The sequence below is a fragment of the Diadema antillarum genome, unplaced genomic scaffold (genome assembly GCF_040938485.1).
Source record: "Diadema antillarum isolate AM-2024a unplaced genomic scaffold, OU_Dant_1.0 scf00000007, whole genome shotgun sequence".
In the NCBI taxonomy this organism is placed as follows: Eukaryota; Metazoa; Echinodermata; class Echinoidea; order Diadematoida; family Diadematidae; genus Diadema; species Diadema antillarum.
In genome coordinates, this window is record NW_027270896.1 from 2,480,999 (window position 1) to 2,497,777 (window position 16,779).

Sequence of the window (16,779 nt, forward strand, 5' to 3'; positions counted from 1 at the left end):
ATTAAAAAAGTATTCCTATAATTGAATAATTATTGATAACAACAATAACAATCATGATTATGATTTCAATGATATGTGTTCTAAAAAGAATGAGAGTGAGGCAGAAATCAGAAGCAATGATGTCTGTCTCCTTAAAGGAGAATGAAACCCAAATGTACGTGATTTGAAGGAATCACAGCAATATGGGGTGGGGGGGGGGGGGGGGGAGACCAGCCCCACTTTTTCCCTCTTTTTTTTATAGGGTCAGAATTTTTGCCCCCCCCCCCCCATACACACACTTTTCCCCCCAGAAATATAGGGTCTGACTTTTTTGTGTGCTGCTTCTCAGGTGATGTTGGCGAAGATTTCTTCTTCTTTTCTTTTTCTTTTAGATTTTACTTGTCATCTTCCCAATCCTGAAAATGATTGATGATTGCTTGATGAAGACTACAACACTTTGTTACGTCATGTATGGACATCAACACAATTATAAAGAAAATAAAAAAGATACTTAAACATATTTTCACTGTTGTAGCAAAATGAAAGAGCACTAATTGTCTTTTCTCTTTCAGACAGCAGGGGGAGGGGTTATAACTTAACATAAGTCGGTATTAACAAGTCTTGGGAATGTGTATTTTTCATTTTTAAAAAAATGAAATTTTGTGGAATTCGCTTTATATATTCTTTATGTCGCTGTTAATAGGGCCTACCTGACAGCGAGAATCGCAGTAGGCCTTGTCTTTTTATCCAGCGATGGCTGCACCGAAATATCACACCCTTTTTACCAAAAATTCAAAGATTGAGGATTACGACTGTTATTTTTAGACAGCTTTTTTCTTTTATCTATTTTCAATCTTCCTTTGTCAGTCTGTGTTATCAAGGAGCTCACATTGAGATTCTATATCACAGCAACAGCAACAGACGTACCCGTACGCGTACTCACGATGTCAGAGCCTTTCATTACAGCATGCATGCATGCAATGAAGGGCTCTGACGGCGCGCGCACTGTTATTGCTTGGAAACCGAAATGGCGTCTGTTTTGGATGTTGGTTCTGTGGGGAAGCTGAATGATATTACAAAAGATTTACCAACTTTACAGTTTGAAACTGCTATCCCCAAAGATGAACAAGGCCCTTATTTACTGCTTCGTAAAAGGTCGCATGCAGTAACTGTGACAGCATGCGCTCAAGCGGCATATTTTGTCGCAGTTTTGAATGAAGCGAGGTGAGTTGAGCAGATGTATCGTAGTCCCGTATATATAAATTTACGTTATTGTTATCAAGTGAGTGTTGGTAAAGTAGGGTGTCTTGACTCTAGCAATAGTCTTACATTCACATTTAATAGACGTGTCTAGGTCATATTTAACTCTTTCAGACAGACTCTTGAGTTCCCCTTTGACTTCTATTAGAAGTTCCAAGTCTGTCATAAGTTTGCAGCAGAAGAAAAAATTAACTCGGTCTGTAAACTTAATTGTTAAATAGAAGATACACAGCTCAGCCTCTCAGGGGAGAGGGTTCTAACGTTACACGTCTATAAATTTTACCTAGTAAAACTAACATTAGGGCTCTAGTTTAGATCAATCTAAAATCTCAGTTAACCTTTTTCTCTCAAAGGTTATATTAGAATATGCTTTGTTCGGCGATTGGCACAAATTTTATGGCTATGGCTGGCTTCATATCGATCACACTCGCACTCATTCGTAATAAGTACAATGTAACGTTAGGTGTCTATTATTCCTACCCAATTCTGGACATCTAACGTTAGAATTGTTATAGCCCCTAATTTTATACTCACAGACAGTTGCAGTCATGTCAGAGTCACCTTAAAGTTTAGTCACAGCTCATATTGATGAATGAAAGTGCCCCTGCCAGAAATAGGCACCCTGCGGCATATTTGGTATTTTACTCTTTGGTAGAGAGGTAAACTAGGTTGTATAGAATCTATTGGTCTAGTAGGTGTCCAACACATCGACACTGTACATTGAAACCGACACCCCTCTATTTACATTATATAGCATTGCGTGTAAAGAACGAACTTTCACGCATGAGGCTTCGCGCAGTGGTTTTGCATTCTTCACTGGGGATTCGATGATGCCGAAATTACTGAAAAAACTATAATAAACAAGATCAGCAGCAAAACAATGATACCGTAGATTATGAATGCACATTGGAAAAGCATTATGTGCATTTCACACTTTTATTTTCAGTAGAGAGTAGGGGTGTTGGTTTCAAAACTATGGCGCAACTGTGTGCGTCGGAAACAACCTACGCGTTCGAAGCAGTTATCTTGGAGCGTGTACCGCAAATCGCATTTTTAATGCGCGCTTGTGAATTTAGAGTATTTTCTTTACATGTGAGTAAAATTTCAGGCAAATTGTGAGATATTTTAAGTATCTATTGATAGAAAAAACAGGGTGTCAATGTGTTGGACACCCAACTACAAAGTGTATTCTTGAAGACAATGTTGTTAACATTGGCAGAGCCAGAGGCTAGGAAATTCTAGACCTATATAAAGTATCTCCATTTAGTCAGAGTAGCACCTAACAACAGACCACTTGGGTTAGCCAGAGTTTGAACAGTCCTACTAATCATGGCAGACGGTTCTAGTGTGTTGTCCCATACTATAAGTTTATACACTGTACATTTCACCCCCGGGCGCTCCTTGTAACCTTGGGGCTCTCCTTGTACACAGATATACTGCTTCGCGTTTGGGCTGGTTGCAATTAACTGTACATAGGAACTACATGTATATTATGCCATTACATGTGTGAAAAGTTTATATCTGTGTATATAAATGCTAATAAACCCTCTTAAATGGCAACTGATTACAATTTTTTCACTCAATCTGTCTTTAAGGGCTTTAATCTCACTTGCAAAGCATGTGGATCTATTAGTAAAATAAATTTGTAATCATAAACATAATCATAAACAGTAATTCATAATCATAATCGTGAGATGTGAAATTCCTTTATGTCCTACTATTCTTTCTTTGACAAAACCCAACTTTCACTATTTTGTGTATTTGACACTTTTTTTTGAAAGGGTAAGTGTTAATCAACGTGAACATGGAGAAGAGCTCCTCTTTTAAATTATCCTCTGTCCTAAGTGAGTAGTCTGAATTCAGCACCTTTTTTTTTTATTGCTGCCAAAGGAATGTTGCATGCTGTAGTAGCATTGGTAGTTTTATGCAAAGTTGAGAGCTAGGATGATTAGTTATGCAACAAATCAAATCCACGCACTGCTGTATGTGGGTATTTGAGTTCAGTTCATGATGGCAACTAGTCTCCTATTGACAAGGATGTACACTGTAACTTTTTTAGTTGTTGTTGAAGACTTTGATTTACCAGTATCTTTTTTTTTTAATCTCTCTTTCCAGGCAAACAATTCTTGAATTGAAGAGCCCCCAGCAATCAAAGACCTCAAAATTCCTCCAGAAAGCTCCTCCACGGGACCCAGTGAGGGTCGGCATCATTGGCTGTGGTCGGATGGGCAGCCATCTGGTGAATGCTCTCATTACATATTCAGATGTGCTTCCCCATGACATACAAATATCAACCAGAAGGCCTGAAACATTGGGTAAGTTTCTATCATATCACTGGGTTGAAATAAGAAACTATGTCAAACTTTCAAAAACAGTGACAAAGCAATGATCAATTTCAATTAGCATGGCTATTGGGGCATTGCACACTTTGTATACTGTATGTTTGAAAGAGATTGCATGTCTTGCAACTTTGAAGACTTTTTCATTGACTAATCAATCTTTCAATGTGCCATGATAGAAGGAATGTTTTGAAAATAAGGATTGGTCCTGAGTATATGACTTGGTTCTTGCAAAAGAGGAAGGTTTTCCTTGTTTGCAAGATTATTTACAGAGGGGAAAATACAAGGTATTACATCGTAAGAATTAAAATGGTAAAGTCGGCTTACTTGAAATACAAATTGGGAACCCAGCCTGCTGTTCAAGACTAGGAAGTGATGTAAACAAACGATTCCCTTTACAATTCATCTGCATTTTCAATAAGGCATGTGCTTGTTCAATGTACATTCTGGCTTTTTAGGGTTTGATTTACTGTTTGCTATTATAGAAAACAGGAGAAGAGGGAAAGAAAAGAATATCCAGTTCAGTGGAAAACAAAATGCCAACACGAACACCTTTCTGGTTTTTTTTTTCTTTGCACTTGTCTAGCCCACTTTAAGAAGAAAGGGGTGGAGTGCATGTACAACAATGCCAAGGTGGCCTCCTCTGTCCACCTCCTCTTCCTCTGTGTCCTGCCATCACAGCTGGCGACGGTAGCGGAGGACATCTGCGGTGTGATACCTGCTCACTGCACCGTCTACACGTTTCTCAGCTCGGTTCCCGTCCAGCGGCTCAGGCGTGTGCTGGAGTGCAAGAGCATCATCAAGCCGGACTTCATCTGGATCCCCGGCAGGCCAGAGAGTGGGGCGGAGGACAGCACGCTCATGTCGACGTGGGACTGCACACAGGACGTGTGCACCACCTTGGAGAGGCAGGACCACGTGGAGGCCACGTGCCCACTGGCTGAAACCAAAAGTTAGTCAAAGATCAAAGTTGGATGATGCTAGCAGCTGGTTGGCTTTCCAATATCAGCTTAGCATCTACAGGCAACTCGTATTATAATAAAGCCCTCAACACCGGCAGTGTTATATTGTTATATTATAATGTTATATTGAAATGTTGTTATAGCCAAACAAAGTACAGAACGATATATCAGTGATAATTTGGGGACTTTTTACCTTGTTGTAACAAAAATTCATCATGGGAGTGCACTGCAATTTACATCTGCTGCAATAGAAAAAAACAAACAAACACGATCGCAGATGACTGTGACTTCGTAATATTCCTTCTGTTCATAGCCATGCTTTTTTTAATGGATTTCAAGCATAAAATTATTTGAAAATCTGAATTTCTGCTTTTGCATAGTAGGTCTTAGGTCAACATCATCCTAACATACTCGACGTTTAACATTGTAATGCGAAAACGTGATGCCAAGTCTCAGTTTTGTTTTGCTTTGTTTGTTTGTTATTGTTTTTTTAAGTAGATGAATATTAAAGGGGATGGCTAGTAACCGATCAGTGGGAATCAGTGGGAATGCTGAGGGATGATTGTTCCAATCCTTGTGGGATTCATGTAAGAGTACATTATATATCTACTGTTGTGTGAAAATTATTTGCTTCAGAACAGTCTCATATTCAAGTAATGTGCAGATTAATGCCCCGTCACTGACCAGGCACGCTAACCTGGAAACATTAAACTGCACATTACTTGAATATGAGATCATTCTGAAGCAAATAATTTTCACACAACAAATGTACTCTTAAATGAATCCCACAAGGATTGGAACAATCATCCTCCAGCATTCCCACTGATTCCCACTGATCAGTTACTAGCCTTCCCCTTTAAACCCTTGACCTCTTGTTTTATCTGTGGCAGCTGTAAGAAGGAGTGTCATGCCCTTCTTGATGCTAGATTTTAGTAAATATCACTTTACCACCAGTAGTTATGATTGAAAGGTCAACAGCTGCTCAATTTCTTGAAAGCTTTATAGGAAAAAGAAAAGTGTCTTTAGGAAAAGAAAAAGAAAGGAAGATAAACATCCCTTCCTGAAAATTTGTTTTGTAACGATCTCTCAAATGCCTGCCTTTTTCACTTCCTCGCTGCCTGATATCTCAACTATCATTTTGCAAAAAAAAAAATGAATAAATAAAAGTGAATAAATGAATGAATAAATAAATAGATACATAAATAAATAAATGAATAAATAAATAAATAAATGAATAAATAGATAAATAAAAAATGAATAGATAAATAAATAGATAGATAGATCTAAGATAGATAGGTCATGATAAATTAATAAATAGATAAAAGAGTTTAATCAAAACGGGGGGATATCTTTGAATGAAAGTTTGTATTATACGTCCAATACATAATCAGACATTTATGACCCAATGATCACCAAAGATATGATTATTTACAACTGTTTGAAAATCGGTAGCTTACTTTACTATACCAATCTGAATTACAGGAAGATGTCAGAACTTCAGATATCAAATTTTCTCAATGATTTAATGTCCTGGGTGTGACATTGTATGTGACAACTTTTCATCTAATCTTAGCTTTCAAAATTGCATATAAACTCATTGTTTATCCATACATTTTATTACCCATTGTAATCAAATGAAATTACATTGAGACCCAGTGAAGAGGTACCTGTCAAGATTTTTTCATAGAGCTATTTTTTGAATAGTTTTTATTTTTATTTTTTATGAACAACAGTTTGATTAAACTTAGAATGCAAAGGTGACAGAACCATCAATGTAGCGAGAAGCGAGGGTGATTTTACTTTATGGCATGTCTGTAATCAAGGGATTGTTTGTTTAAATGTGGTTTCCAGATACTAATGGAGGATATCAGGAAATACCTGGAATGAATGATAAAATGAAAACACACACAGGGACGAAGCACCATAATGGAAACTCCACAGCTATTCAGAAAGACAATGGGATTAACCTGATGCTTTCCTCTCATTATTATTATTTTTTTTAAAGGGGGGGGGGGGGAGCTATTGTAATGCTTGTGTTCATATTTGCATGATAGTTTGCAAAGTTCACATGCTGTAGAGAGAATGACAGTGAATCCAATAACGTAAATCCTTCCACAAAATACCATAGACCATGCCGTAGATCAGATGAACAGTGTTTGGTCTGAACTAAAATTTTCTCATGTTTTTGAACTGCCTCTCTAAACCCTGACCCCAAATCTGAACTTCTGACTGTCAAAATAGCAAATTGTTTCCCTGCAACTTTCAACTCCATGGGTGTCTCGTGATTTTTTCCTTGAGAGAAAGAGATGGGGGTAATCCTCCTTCTACACGTGTACCAACAAAATTATGACAACATGAGAAAGAAAAATATATAAGTTGAAGGGTAAGAGTGATGGTGTGCTTGACATCTTACTAATTAAAGTGCCGGAGGAGAGAAAAGAGACAATATCTGGAATACGATTCAACCTCATGTTGCCAGTTTCTTGACGGTTCTTGCTACACCATGCTCAGATTTTTTCCTCTCACATTGAAATTGAGACGGTATATTGTTTTTCTCTGTGAATGATATGAGGAATGATTTTATTCAATTATGTTTCTCTTCTTGTATATTTCCGACATATGTTATGTACATTTCTTTCTTTCTTATTTTTTCAGACCCTATTGTGCAAACCAAAGAGAAATGGGTAGAGCTGGTTTTGTATTCCTTTGTCAACATGTGCACACAAGAAGGGCTGGCGAAAGAGCAGACAATAGCAGTGACTAATCGCATTGTCCTAGGTCAGCATCCGAACAAGGAGCACCAAACGGAATTCCGCGTCTATGACTTCACAAGGAGACCAAAGTGAGTGATATGTTTCACGTGATTGAGGGTACTCTGTGCAAGTTGACGGAATTGTCATTCTCCAAAATTTTCAAAGGTTCTCTTTAAGGCATACTTTAGTCATTGTCATCTATTAGTTTAGTCTTCATTTCAGCCATACACCACTTCCAGCATTTGAGACAGGAGCTACATAAAAAGTAGACAAGTCATGTTTTATGCCACTTTCCTCAAAGATTCAGATTGTTCTGAAATATTTGTGTGTACTGTTCAGAACATCTACAGTACATTCATATCATGCAGCAATAAATTGTCAGGTACTTGTACACGTTTTGAAAAGAAGCCTCATGATTTGTCATTCTCTGCGGAATATACACAAAGACAAAGTGAATTCAATTTTATGCTGCATAAAATACCTACATTGCCTATAGACCATGACACTCTCAGCCACACTCACAACTTAACCCATTGAGGACGGTTTGATTTTGCTACAACACGCATATCCCATAGACGCTTGCAGAGTATAATCGGGACTCGTCCTCAATGGGTTAAGGCCAAGTCTGCCATCAGGGTACTATATTTCCTCTGACCTGTGTGCAGCTTTCCGAGGGATCTCTAGATCTCGGGCTACACACTCCCCAGGGTTGCCATCAGTAGCATTGATTTATGCACTTGCTGATTGATCAGCAGTGTTTCGGCATCCACCATTGACATTCTGAAGGCAAATAGAAATGACTCGCCCAATGAAATGTCAATCATTAAGATACAAATCTACACATTTTCTCACATGGTAGACTAATCAGTGTCTTGGTAATTTCTTGAAGTAATGCTCTATTCAGTCCGTGTGGCAAATCTCGGAGATGAGAAAACTATGCCTGAGCTCACATTCATCCATGTGAACATAGTCAGCCGCCCACATGTCGGCCGCACGACCGCTGTCAAAAGAAGGGCATGAGGTAATGGCTTTGAAGAAATTTTGGCCAATCACAGTGCGCCGTTTGCCAGAGGAAAATGATGTCATGTCTGGCAAACTGCTATTGCACCATACTCCTTGGGTTTCCTTGCGGCAAGCATAGTGCCCTCTATGGCTGCTGGAGTGATGCCAAGAACCCGAACCCGAACCTAATCCGTGCCTGCCATACTGTTTAGCCAGGCTGGGTCATGTGACCAATCAAGTGAACATTGCAGTCAGGAAGCAGGGAAAGCAATCTGGCATGTCCTGTTTCTGGTTGTCAGTCTCCTTTTCTTTCTTTCTCTCTTTTTTTTTTATTTTTTGCATGGTAGACTTTACCCTGCATGCCTGTTACCCAAGTTAACCCGTTGTGGATGAGTCCCGAGCATACTCAGGCAAGCGTCTATGGGAAATGTATGTTGTAGCAAAATCAAACCGTCCTCAACGGGTTAAGCTAAGCTAAGCTAAGCCTAGCTAACCTAACTATAGTAAAGTACCAGTATAAAAGAGAATGTGTGTGTGGTACCCTCCCCAAATTGACTTTACATGTGCCCTTACCCTTGACAGTACCTGGCCATACTGTTGAATTGGCCATTAGTCCATCCTTGTCCCACTTTCCTATGTGTGCAGCGGGGTTTAGGCCACCTTTGCCCTATTGGAACGATTAACTTGAATGTTGAAAATCGTGATGTTTCAAGCGTAATTTTGAATTGTGACAAAGTCTCATAGTCACAGGGTGCGTGTCACCCTTAGAAGGATGTGTTGTGAAATAAGCCAAACCTTAAGGTAGGGCTCCACACTAACTTTTATTTTTGGTGGCCCAAAGGCAAACATCCGACCTTTTTTGGTGGCCCGATCAGGCCACCACATTCTTCATTTCTGAAATTTTGGTGGCCCGACGTGCGTTTTTGGTGGCCCCTGCCACCGGGCCACCGTTAGTGTCGAGCCCTGCCTAAGGGCTGCTGTGATGTTTGTGATCAAATCTGCCTTTACTAATAAATGACTACAGTGGTGCAATGATTACAATACTAGCAGTGGTTTGGTGTGATCAGGGAGACTAGAAGGCCATCCGTGTTGGGGATCAGCAACAACAGTTTGTCACAAAGCACTGCATTAAAGGGATGGTGTAGTATTGGTTGAGGTGATGATTCTGCTTTTAACATTATCTGAGATATTTAGAAACCACTATATGAAATGTTAAAGAGCATTCAATTCTAAGGGTAATTGAAAGTTCATGTGATGAAAATTGGTTTTTAAATGAGTGAGATATCCAAAAACAACGTAAGACAAAGAGATCCTAGTAAAAGTCGTTGCCCATCACATTTTACTAGGATTTTTGTTGTTGTTGATATCTCAGCCATTTCAAGACCAATTTCATCAAATAAACAGTGAATTCCTCAAAGAATTACATGTTCTTTATTTATATAGGAGGTTTCTCATTATCTCACAAACACACACACACACACACACACACACACACACACACACACACACACACACACAAACACACACACACACACACACACACACACACACACACACACAAGTTGGAAACCTGCAGCCCCATCAAAACCAAAACTGTACCATCCCTTTTTAGCATTTTTGCCCCTTTTTCTGACTCTTAGGTTTAAATGGAATCAAGCTAGACCATGGGAACATACACACACATGCACAAACACACACACGCACACACACATGAGTATCATGTGACTCAAATCTGGCAGCCACAGAACATCATGGTGGCAGGCACCCACTCACCTGTACACCCACATGCTGAATTTCAGTTGAACTGTGGCAAGAATTCCAGTACCACAGTATATTTCACTTTACCTTAGGAAAGCACACATTCCCTTGATGTATTAAAGGAAACCAAAACCCAAAGAGAAATGTGGATTGAGTGAAAGCAGCTACATTAGTAGACCACAAAGTTTGAGGAAAATCGGACAATCGATGCAAAAGTTATGGATTTTTAAAGTTTTGGTGTTAGAATTGTAGGATGAGGAGACTACTAGGGGTTATGACATCATGTGTGGACAACAATATAAAGAAATATAAAGGGAATTCCGCAAAAAATAGTATTTCATGAAAATTACACATTCCATCAACTTGATACATTTGTTAAGGATAGTAATTATTCCCCCTGCTTTCTGAAAGCGGTTATTCAAGTGCTCCTTCATTATGCTAGAAAAGTGGATTTTTGTGGAATTCCCATTATATTTTCTGTTGTCCCCACATGACCCCATAATCTGTAGTAGTCTCCTCATCCAGTGATTCCAATACCAAAACTTAAAAATTCATAACTTTTGTATCGATTGTCCGATTTTCCTCAAACTTTCACTGATGTGTTGATACTAATATTGTTGCTGTCACTCAATCCACATTTCTCTTTGGGTTTTAGCTTCCCTTAAAGGACAAATTCACCTTCATATACATGTGGATTGAGTGAAGGCAACAATGTTAGTAGAACACATCAGTGAAAGTTTGGGGAAAATCCAAAAATCCGTTCAAAAGTTATGAATTTTTTAAATATCTGTGCAATCACTGCTGGGGGAGAAGACTACTACAGTGTATGATGTCACTTGCGTACAACGATATAAGGAAAATAAAAAGAAAATTTCACAATACTTGACTTTTTTAATAAAGTGCACATTTCCTCGACTTGTTACTGACTTATGTTAGGGGTAATATTATTCCCCCTGACTTCTGAAAGAGAGAAATCGAGTGTTCTTTTATTATGTGAGAAAAGTGAGAATATCTTGAATTTTCTATATACTTTCTTTATATTGTTGTACTCATATGACATCACAAGCTATAGTAGTCTTATCATCTAGCCATGACTGAGCGGAAACTTCAAAAATTCATAACTTTTGAACGGATTGTCCGATTTCCCTCAAACTCTCATTGATTTGTTCCACTAATATTGCAGCATTCACTCAACCCACATGTCTATGAAGGTGAACTTGTCCTTTAATAATATATGTTTTAGGTATCATCATTCCTCCTACCTTGCAAAAGAGGTTAGTCAGATGCTTTTTCATATTGCTAGAAAAATGAGAGTAGTGTGGAATTCTCTCGATAATTCCTTTAGATGTCGTGCCACTGAGTAACTGTGACATCACAAACTTTTGTAGCTTTCTCATCCATCAGTGACAGCACACACTGGCGTAGCCAGGGGGGGGGGGGGGGGGGGGGGGGCGATGGGGGCAATCGCCCCCCTAAGATTTGGACCGGGGATTTGGGAGGCGGAAAAAAAAAAATGCGTGTATACTGTATATGCATGCACATGAAGCGGGTCTCCTTTGCAACCTTTCATCAAATAAGATATTTTTTGAATATTTCACTCAAAGTGTGCACCAGATCGTTGAATTTCAATTCAAAATATGCAAAATCTCTCGTGCTTGGGAGGGGGATACCCCCTCCCAAACCCTCCCCCTCTATGCCTCTTTCCCTAGCTTAGTACACTTTTTAGATTTACAAAAAATTATGAATAATTCTGAGTGCACAAGACTTATCACTTATATTCCGAAAACTCAAGGTTCCCTCATGTATAAGGGGAACGGGCCTTTTAATCGACCCTTTCCTCCCTCAGCCCCCCCCCCATCAGTTTTTGTGTGTGTGTGTGTGTGTGTGATTTCCCAAATGGTGATTCCATCAAAAATGCGTAGATGAGATATCTCAATTTCAACCTGAAAAAGGCAAAAGCTCGATCGGAAGGGAAGGGTGGGGATAACACTCGCCCACGCCTTCTCCCTGCTCCCCAGCCCCTCCCCCTTCCACCATGCATAGAAGTATAGACTGTTGCTACACCCAGATCGCTTTATTTCAATTCTAAAAACGCAAAAGCTCCGCGAGCGGGAGGAGGAATCCCCCTTCCTCTATATATACCTCACTAGACTTTATACATACACACAGATGGTGCACATTCGGAATAAGAGCTAAATTCCGTGATTTTATCACTTCGATGAAAAAGTATTGCACCAAAAATTTGCAACAGATCGCTGAATTTCAGGTCTGAAAACACAAAGTCACCTTCGTGTGGGAGGGGATATGCCCCTATCTACACCCTCGTGTGCATGCTTTTTCTGTTTGACTGCTGAACAGACGGTGTTCATGATATTCAGTGTAAGAATTAATACAAGAAGATTATTTAAATGATACTATTTTATAGGCAAATTGTTCAATAATAATATACACTAAATTATACTGCAACCTTAAACAAGTGGGACTGTTTCATCACGTTAAAACACGCAAAAACATGCATCAAATTGCACCATTTGCAACATCGAAATGCAAAAAGTTCTCACCGTGGGAGGGGGGACACCCCCTCCCCTCCCCCCTCGCTCGCTCTGCTCGCTCGGGTTCAGTCGCGTTCATGATATTCAGTGAAAAGAATTGATACAAAAAGTGTATTTAAATTATACCATTATATAGGCAAATTGTTCAATGATAATCTACATCAAAATATACTGCAACCTTAAACAAGTGGGACTGTTTCAACTCGTTAAAACACGCAAAAACATGCATCAAATTGCACCATTTGCAACATCAAAATGCAAAAAGTTCTTACCGTGGGAGGGGGGACACCCCCCTCCCACACCCTCCCCTCCCCCTTCACTCGCTCCACTCGCTCGGGTTCAGTCGCGTTCATGATATTCAGTGAAAAGAATTAATACAAGAAGTGTATTTAACGTATACCATTTTATAGGCAAGTTGTTCAATGATAATCTACATCAAAATATACTGCAACCTTAAACAAGTGGGACTGTTTCACGTCGATAAAACGCGCAAAAACATGCATCAAATTGCACCATTTGCAACATCGAAATGCAAAAAGTTCTCACCGTGGGAGGGGGGACACCCCCTCCCCTCCCCCCTCCCTGGCTCTGCTCGCTCGGGTTCAGTCGCGTTCATGATATTCAGTGAAAAGAATTGATACAAAAAGTGTATCTAAATTAAACCATTATATAGGCAAATTGTTCAATGACAATCTACATCAAAATATACTGCAACCTTAAACAAGTGGGACTGTTTCAACTCGTTAAAACACGCAAAAACATGCATCAAATTGCACCATTTGCAACATCAAAATGCAAAAAGTTCTCACCGTGGGAGGGGGGACACCCCCCTCCCACACCCTCCCCTCCCCCTTCATTCGCTCCACTCGCTCGGGTTCAGTCGCGTTCATGATATTCAGTGAAAAGAATTAATACAAGAAGTGTATTTAACGTATACCATTTTATAGGCAAATTGTTCAATAATAATCTACACTAAAATATACTGCAACCCTAAACAAGTGGGACTGTTTCATGTCGATAAAACGCGCAAAAACATGCATCTAATTGCACCATTTGCAATATCAAAATGCAAAAAGTTCTTACCGTGGGAGGGGGACACCCCCTCCCACACCCTCCCCTCCCCCCTCGCTCGCTCCGCTCGCTCGGGTTCAGTCGCGTTCATGATATTCAGTGAAAAGAAGTAATACAAGAAGTGTATTTAAATTATACCATAATGTATTATAGGCAAATTATTCAATGATAATCTACATCAAAATATACTGCAACCTTAAACAAGCGGGACTGTTTCAACTCGTTAAAACACGCAAAAACATGCATCAAATTGCACCATTTGCAACATCAAAATACAAAAAGTTCTCACCATGGGAGGGGGACACCCCCCTCCCACACCCTCCCCTCCCCCTTCACTCGCTCCGCTCTCTCGGGTTCAGTCGCGTTCATGATATTCAGTGAAAAGAGTTAATACAAGAAGTGTATTTAACTTATAGCATTTTATAGGCAAATTGTTCAATAATAATCTACATCAAAATAAACTGCTGCCTTAAACAAGTGGGACTGTTTCACGTCTATATAACGCGCAGAAACATGCATCAAATTGCACCATTTACAACATCAAAATGCAAAAAGTTCTTACCGTGGGAGGGCGGACACCCCCCTCCCACACCCTCCCCCCCTCGCTCGCTCCGCTCGCTCGGGCTCGGTCGCTTCGCTCCCTCGCAGACTAACCGCCCCCCCTTAGATGAAATCCTGGCTACGCCGTTGACAGCACATGGACTTAACTAAAACTGTAAACATTCATAACTTTGGAATGGATTGTCCAATACTAGTAAACCTTTTCCAACCAGGAAAAGAAGCAGCATCTGCAATATATAATGCAATGCAGATACTGCTTTTTGGGTTTTTTTTTTTTTGTTTTGTTGGGGTGTTTGTTTGTTTTTTTTTTTTTGGGGGGGGGGCAGAACTTCACAGATGTATTCTCCCTCTTTTCTTTTCTTTTTTGCATTCTCTGAATCCACACATTCATTTTGGGGGTATATTTTCTCAAACAAATCTGTCAATGGGAATGGCAGGTACGTTAGGGTGCACAGCCCGTCCTGATCAGTCTTTTCGCTGGGTCCCTGCTTTTGGTTGCTAGAAATTTCCAGTTTCCACCACAGGGAGTTTAGTTTCAGTGGCTTCTGCAGCATGACGGCCTGTTAGGAAAGAGAGAGAGAGAGAGGGGGGGGGGGGGGGGGGGAGGGGGAGAGAGCAAAATAGAGATAAAGAGATATGTGTATTTGTGTGTGTGTGTACTCATTGTCCTTCGTGTTTTGTCGTATCACACATGCAAGGATATTTAACCATGTGGGATATAGATAATTTGACGCCATGTCGGGGAAATGGTCATGGACCTAGATGTGAATTTCTGTGGCAACAATGAGAAGGAAAAAAAAAACCCTTGCATAAACCAATATCTAAATTTGGTAACTTTGATGACTTTTCAGTGTGGCAAAGTGCACATAATAGGAAAGTAACGCAAAAAGGGGAAACGGGCTTTAGAGCACCTAGGATACAGCAAAAACCAATAGAAAGAGCTATGATTACTTATTATTCTATTAAACAACATGCAATTCTAGGAAGATCAATACCTTGATCTACAACTTTGTTGAATGTTTGTGGAAATGTGTCCATGGCCTTTTCTTCCCCTTGTGTTCATAAGTGTAATGTGAATTATTATTATGTGTAAATTCTAACAATTTGGACAGTTGATGACTTAGTCCATTGCATGGAGTGTTGCCCCCTTTGTGTCACTGATTTTGGAGGAACCATTTATACCTGTTCTATGATATCTGTAAATAAAAAAAAAAAATATGTAAGAATTGCTTTATTCCTTTCTTCCAATGCAGTTTGTTCCCTGTCTTTGACATGGCAGCCGTGGCAGCCAACCAGACACCGCTGACACAAACGGTGCTGGAGAATCAGGAACTGAGGGCGCTGTTCGTGAAAAAGTACAAGAGCATCTTTGACAAGTTCTACTACTGGAAGGGCATCAAGCAAGTTAAGCCAAAGACGCAGGAAGAGACATGACTGGCTCATCGGCGATGATGCCACCTCATCATCTGGTCAGCGGGAAGCTTGTGAAGTGATGCGTAACGTGGACTTTGGCTACTGGCATCCTGGCATACACTTCCAGCATGCAGAGTTCAAGATGGAAAGAGCTGCAACCAGAGTACTAGTTCATTGTACACCATCATCAACATGTTACATGGCATCCATGTTGCTATAGAATGACTGCCATACTTTGTGTCAGTGACTGCCGCTGTCATGCAGGAGTTATCAGTATTTGAAAGTAGTGCACAGAACACATGACTTTACCATCCCAAACAAGAAAATCAAAATAAAATGCCTGACATGATTTATGAGCAACCGACACTTTACCTCGGGTTTATCCTGTTAGGCTAGTTTGAAATTTAGCTGTACATGCCTCATGCTTCTGAGGCAAACGTCCTCAAAATGAAAGACAAATTGGGGTTGAATGAAGGCAAATCACTCAACCATCTGTAGATCAGCAGATGTAGGTAATTGTCTTCTTAGATTTTAAACCATATTGCATGGCACAAAATAGCTTTGTTGATGCCAGTGCTCCCTATTTCTGTACAAAGTATTGTTGCAGGGCACTGCAGAGAGAAGTCGGATTACATGAGCCATCAGACCAAAATTCACTCAGCCTGAACCAATCTTCAGATTGGATATGCCAATCTGAAACACATTCACAGACACACTCTTACCATGGAGTGCCTTTCATGAGTTCTCTTGCCTCATACAAAACCAGATGAGTGAATCCAGAGAATGGCTTTGGTCAATGCTGAGGTGAACTACAGACTGTTAAGTCAACACAGGAAGTCAATGTCTACTGAAATGATGCAGCTGTCCATACATTTCTAAACAGAAAGTGAAGTAAAAAAAGAAAGAAGGCTTGAAGTTAAGATGAGTCAGGCCTTGTACACATAAACACTGTCTCGTAAACTAGTTTCCAAATAGACATGTACAGAATGTGTAATGTCTGTATCACCAGCGTCTCATTGGTTTATGGGGAAAAAGAAAAAACAAACGTTGGTTTTAAGGGTAGGCAGCTTACCCTTGAAAATACAAAATAAATGTATTGCATGTCGCCTTTTTCCACAAACTTAAGTGT

General features: G+C 39.8%; 1 protein-coding gene across 1 annotated transcript; it reads left to right on the top strand.

The window, feature by feature from the left end:
• Window positions 1-1,000: 1,000 nt before the first annotated feature.
• Window positions 1,001-15,671, top strand: LOC139717174 (NADP-dependent oxidoreductase domain-containing protein 1-like). Its single transcript, XM_071628678.1, has 5 exons — window positions 1,001-1,203; window positions 3,355-3,554; window positions 4,165-4,530; window positions 7,196-7,382; window positions 15,491-15,671. The coding sequence occupies exons 1-5, from the start codon at window positions 1,007-1,009 to the stop codon at window positions 15,669-15,671; spliced, it is 1,131 nt and encodes a 376-aa protein (XP_071484779.1). The 5' UTR covers window positions 1,001-1,006.
• The last annotated feature ends 1,108 nt before the right edge of the window (window positions 15,672-16,779 follow it).

Bases quoted from the DNA above. Each gene is read 5' to 3' on its own strand.
- LOC139717174 (XM_071628678.1), top strand. From the start codon at position 1,007: ATGGCGTCTGTTTTGGATGTTGGTTCTGTGGGGAAGCTGAATGATATT. The intron at 1,204-3,354 runs GTGAGTTGAGCA...CTCTCTTTCCAG, and splicing joins GCAGTTTTGAATGAAGCGAG to GCAAACAATTCTTGAATTGA. The intron at 7,383-15,490 runs GTGAGTGATATG...CTTCCAATGCAG, and splicing joins GACTTCACAAGGAGACCAAA to TTTGTTCCCTGTCTTTGACA.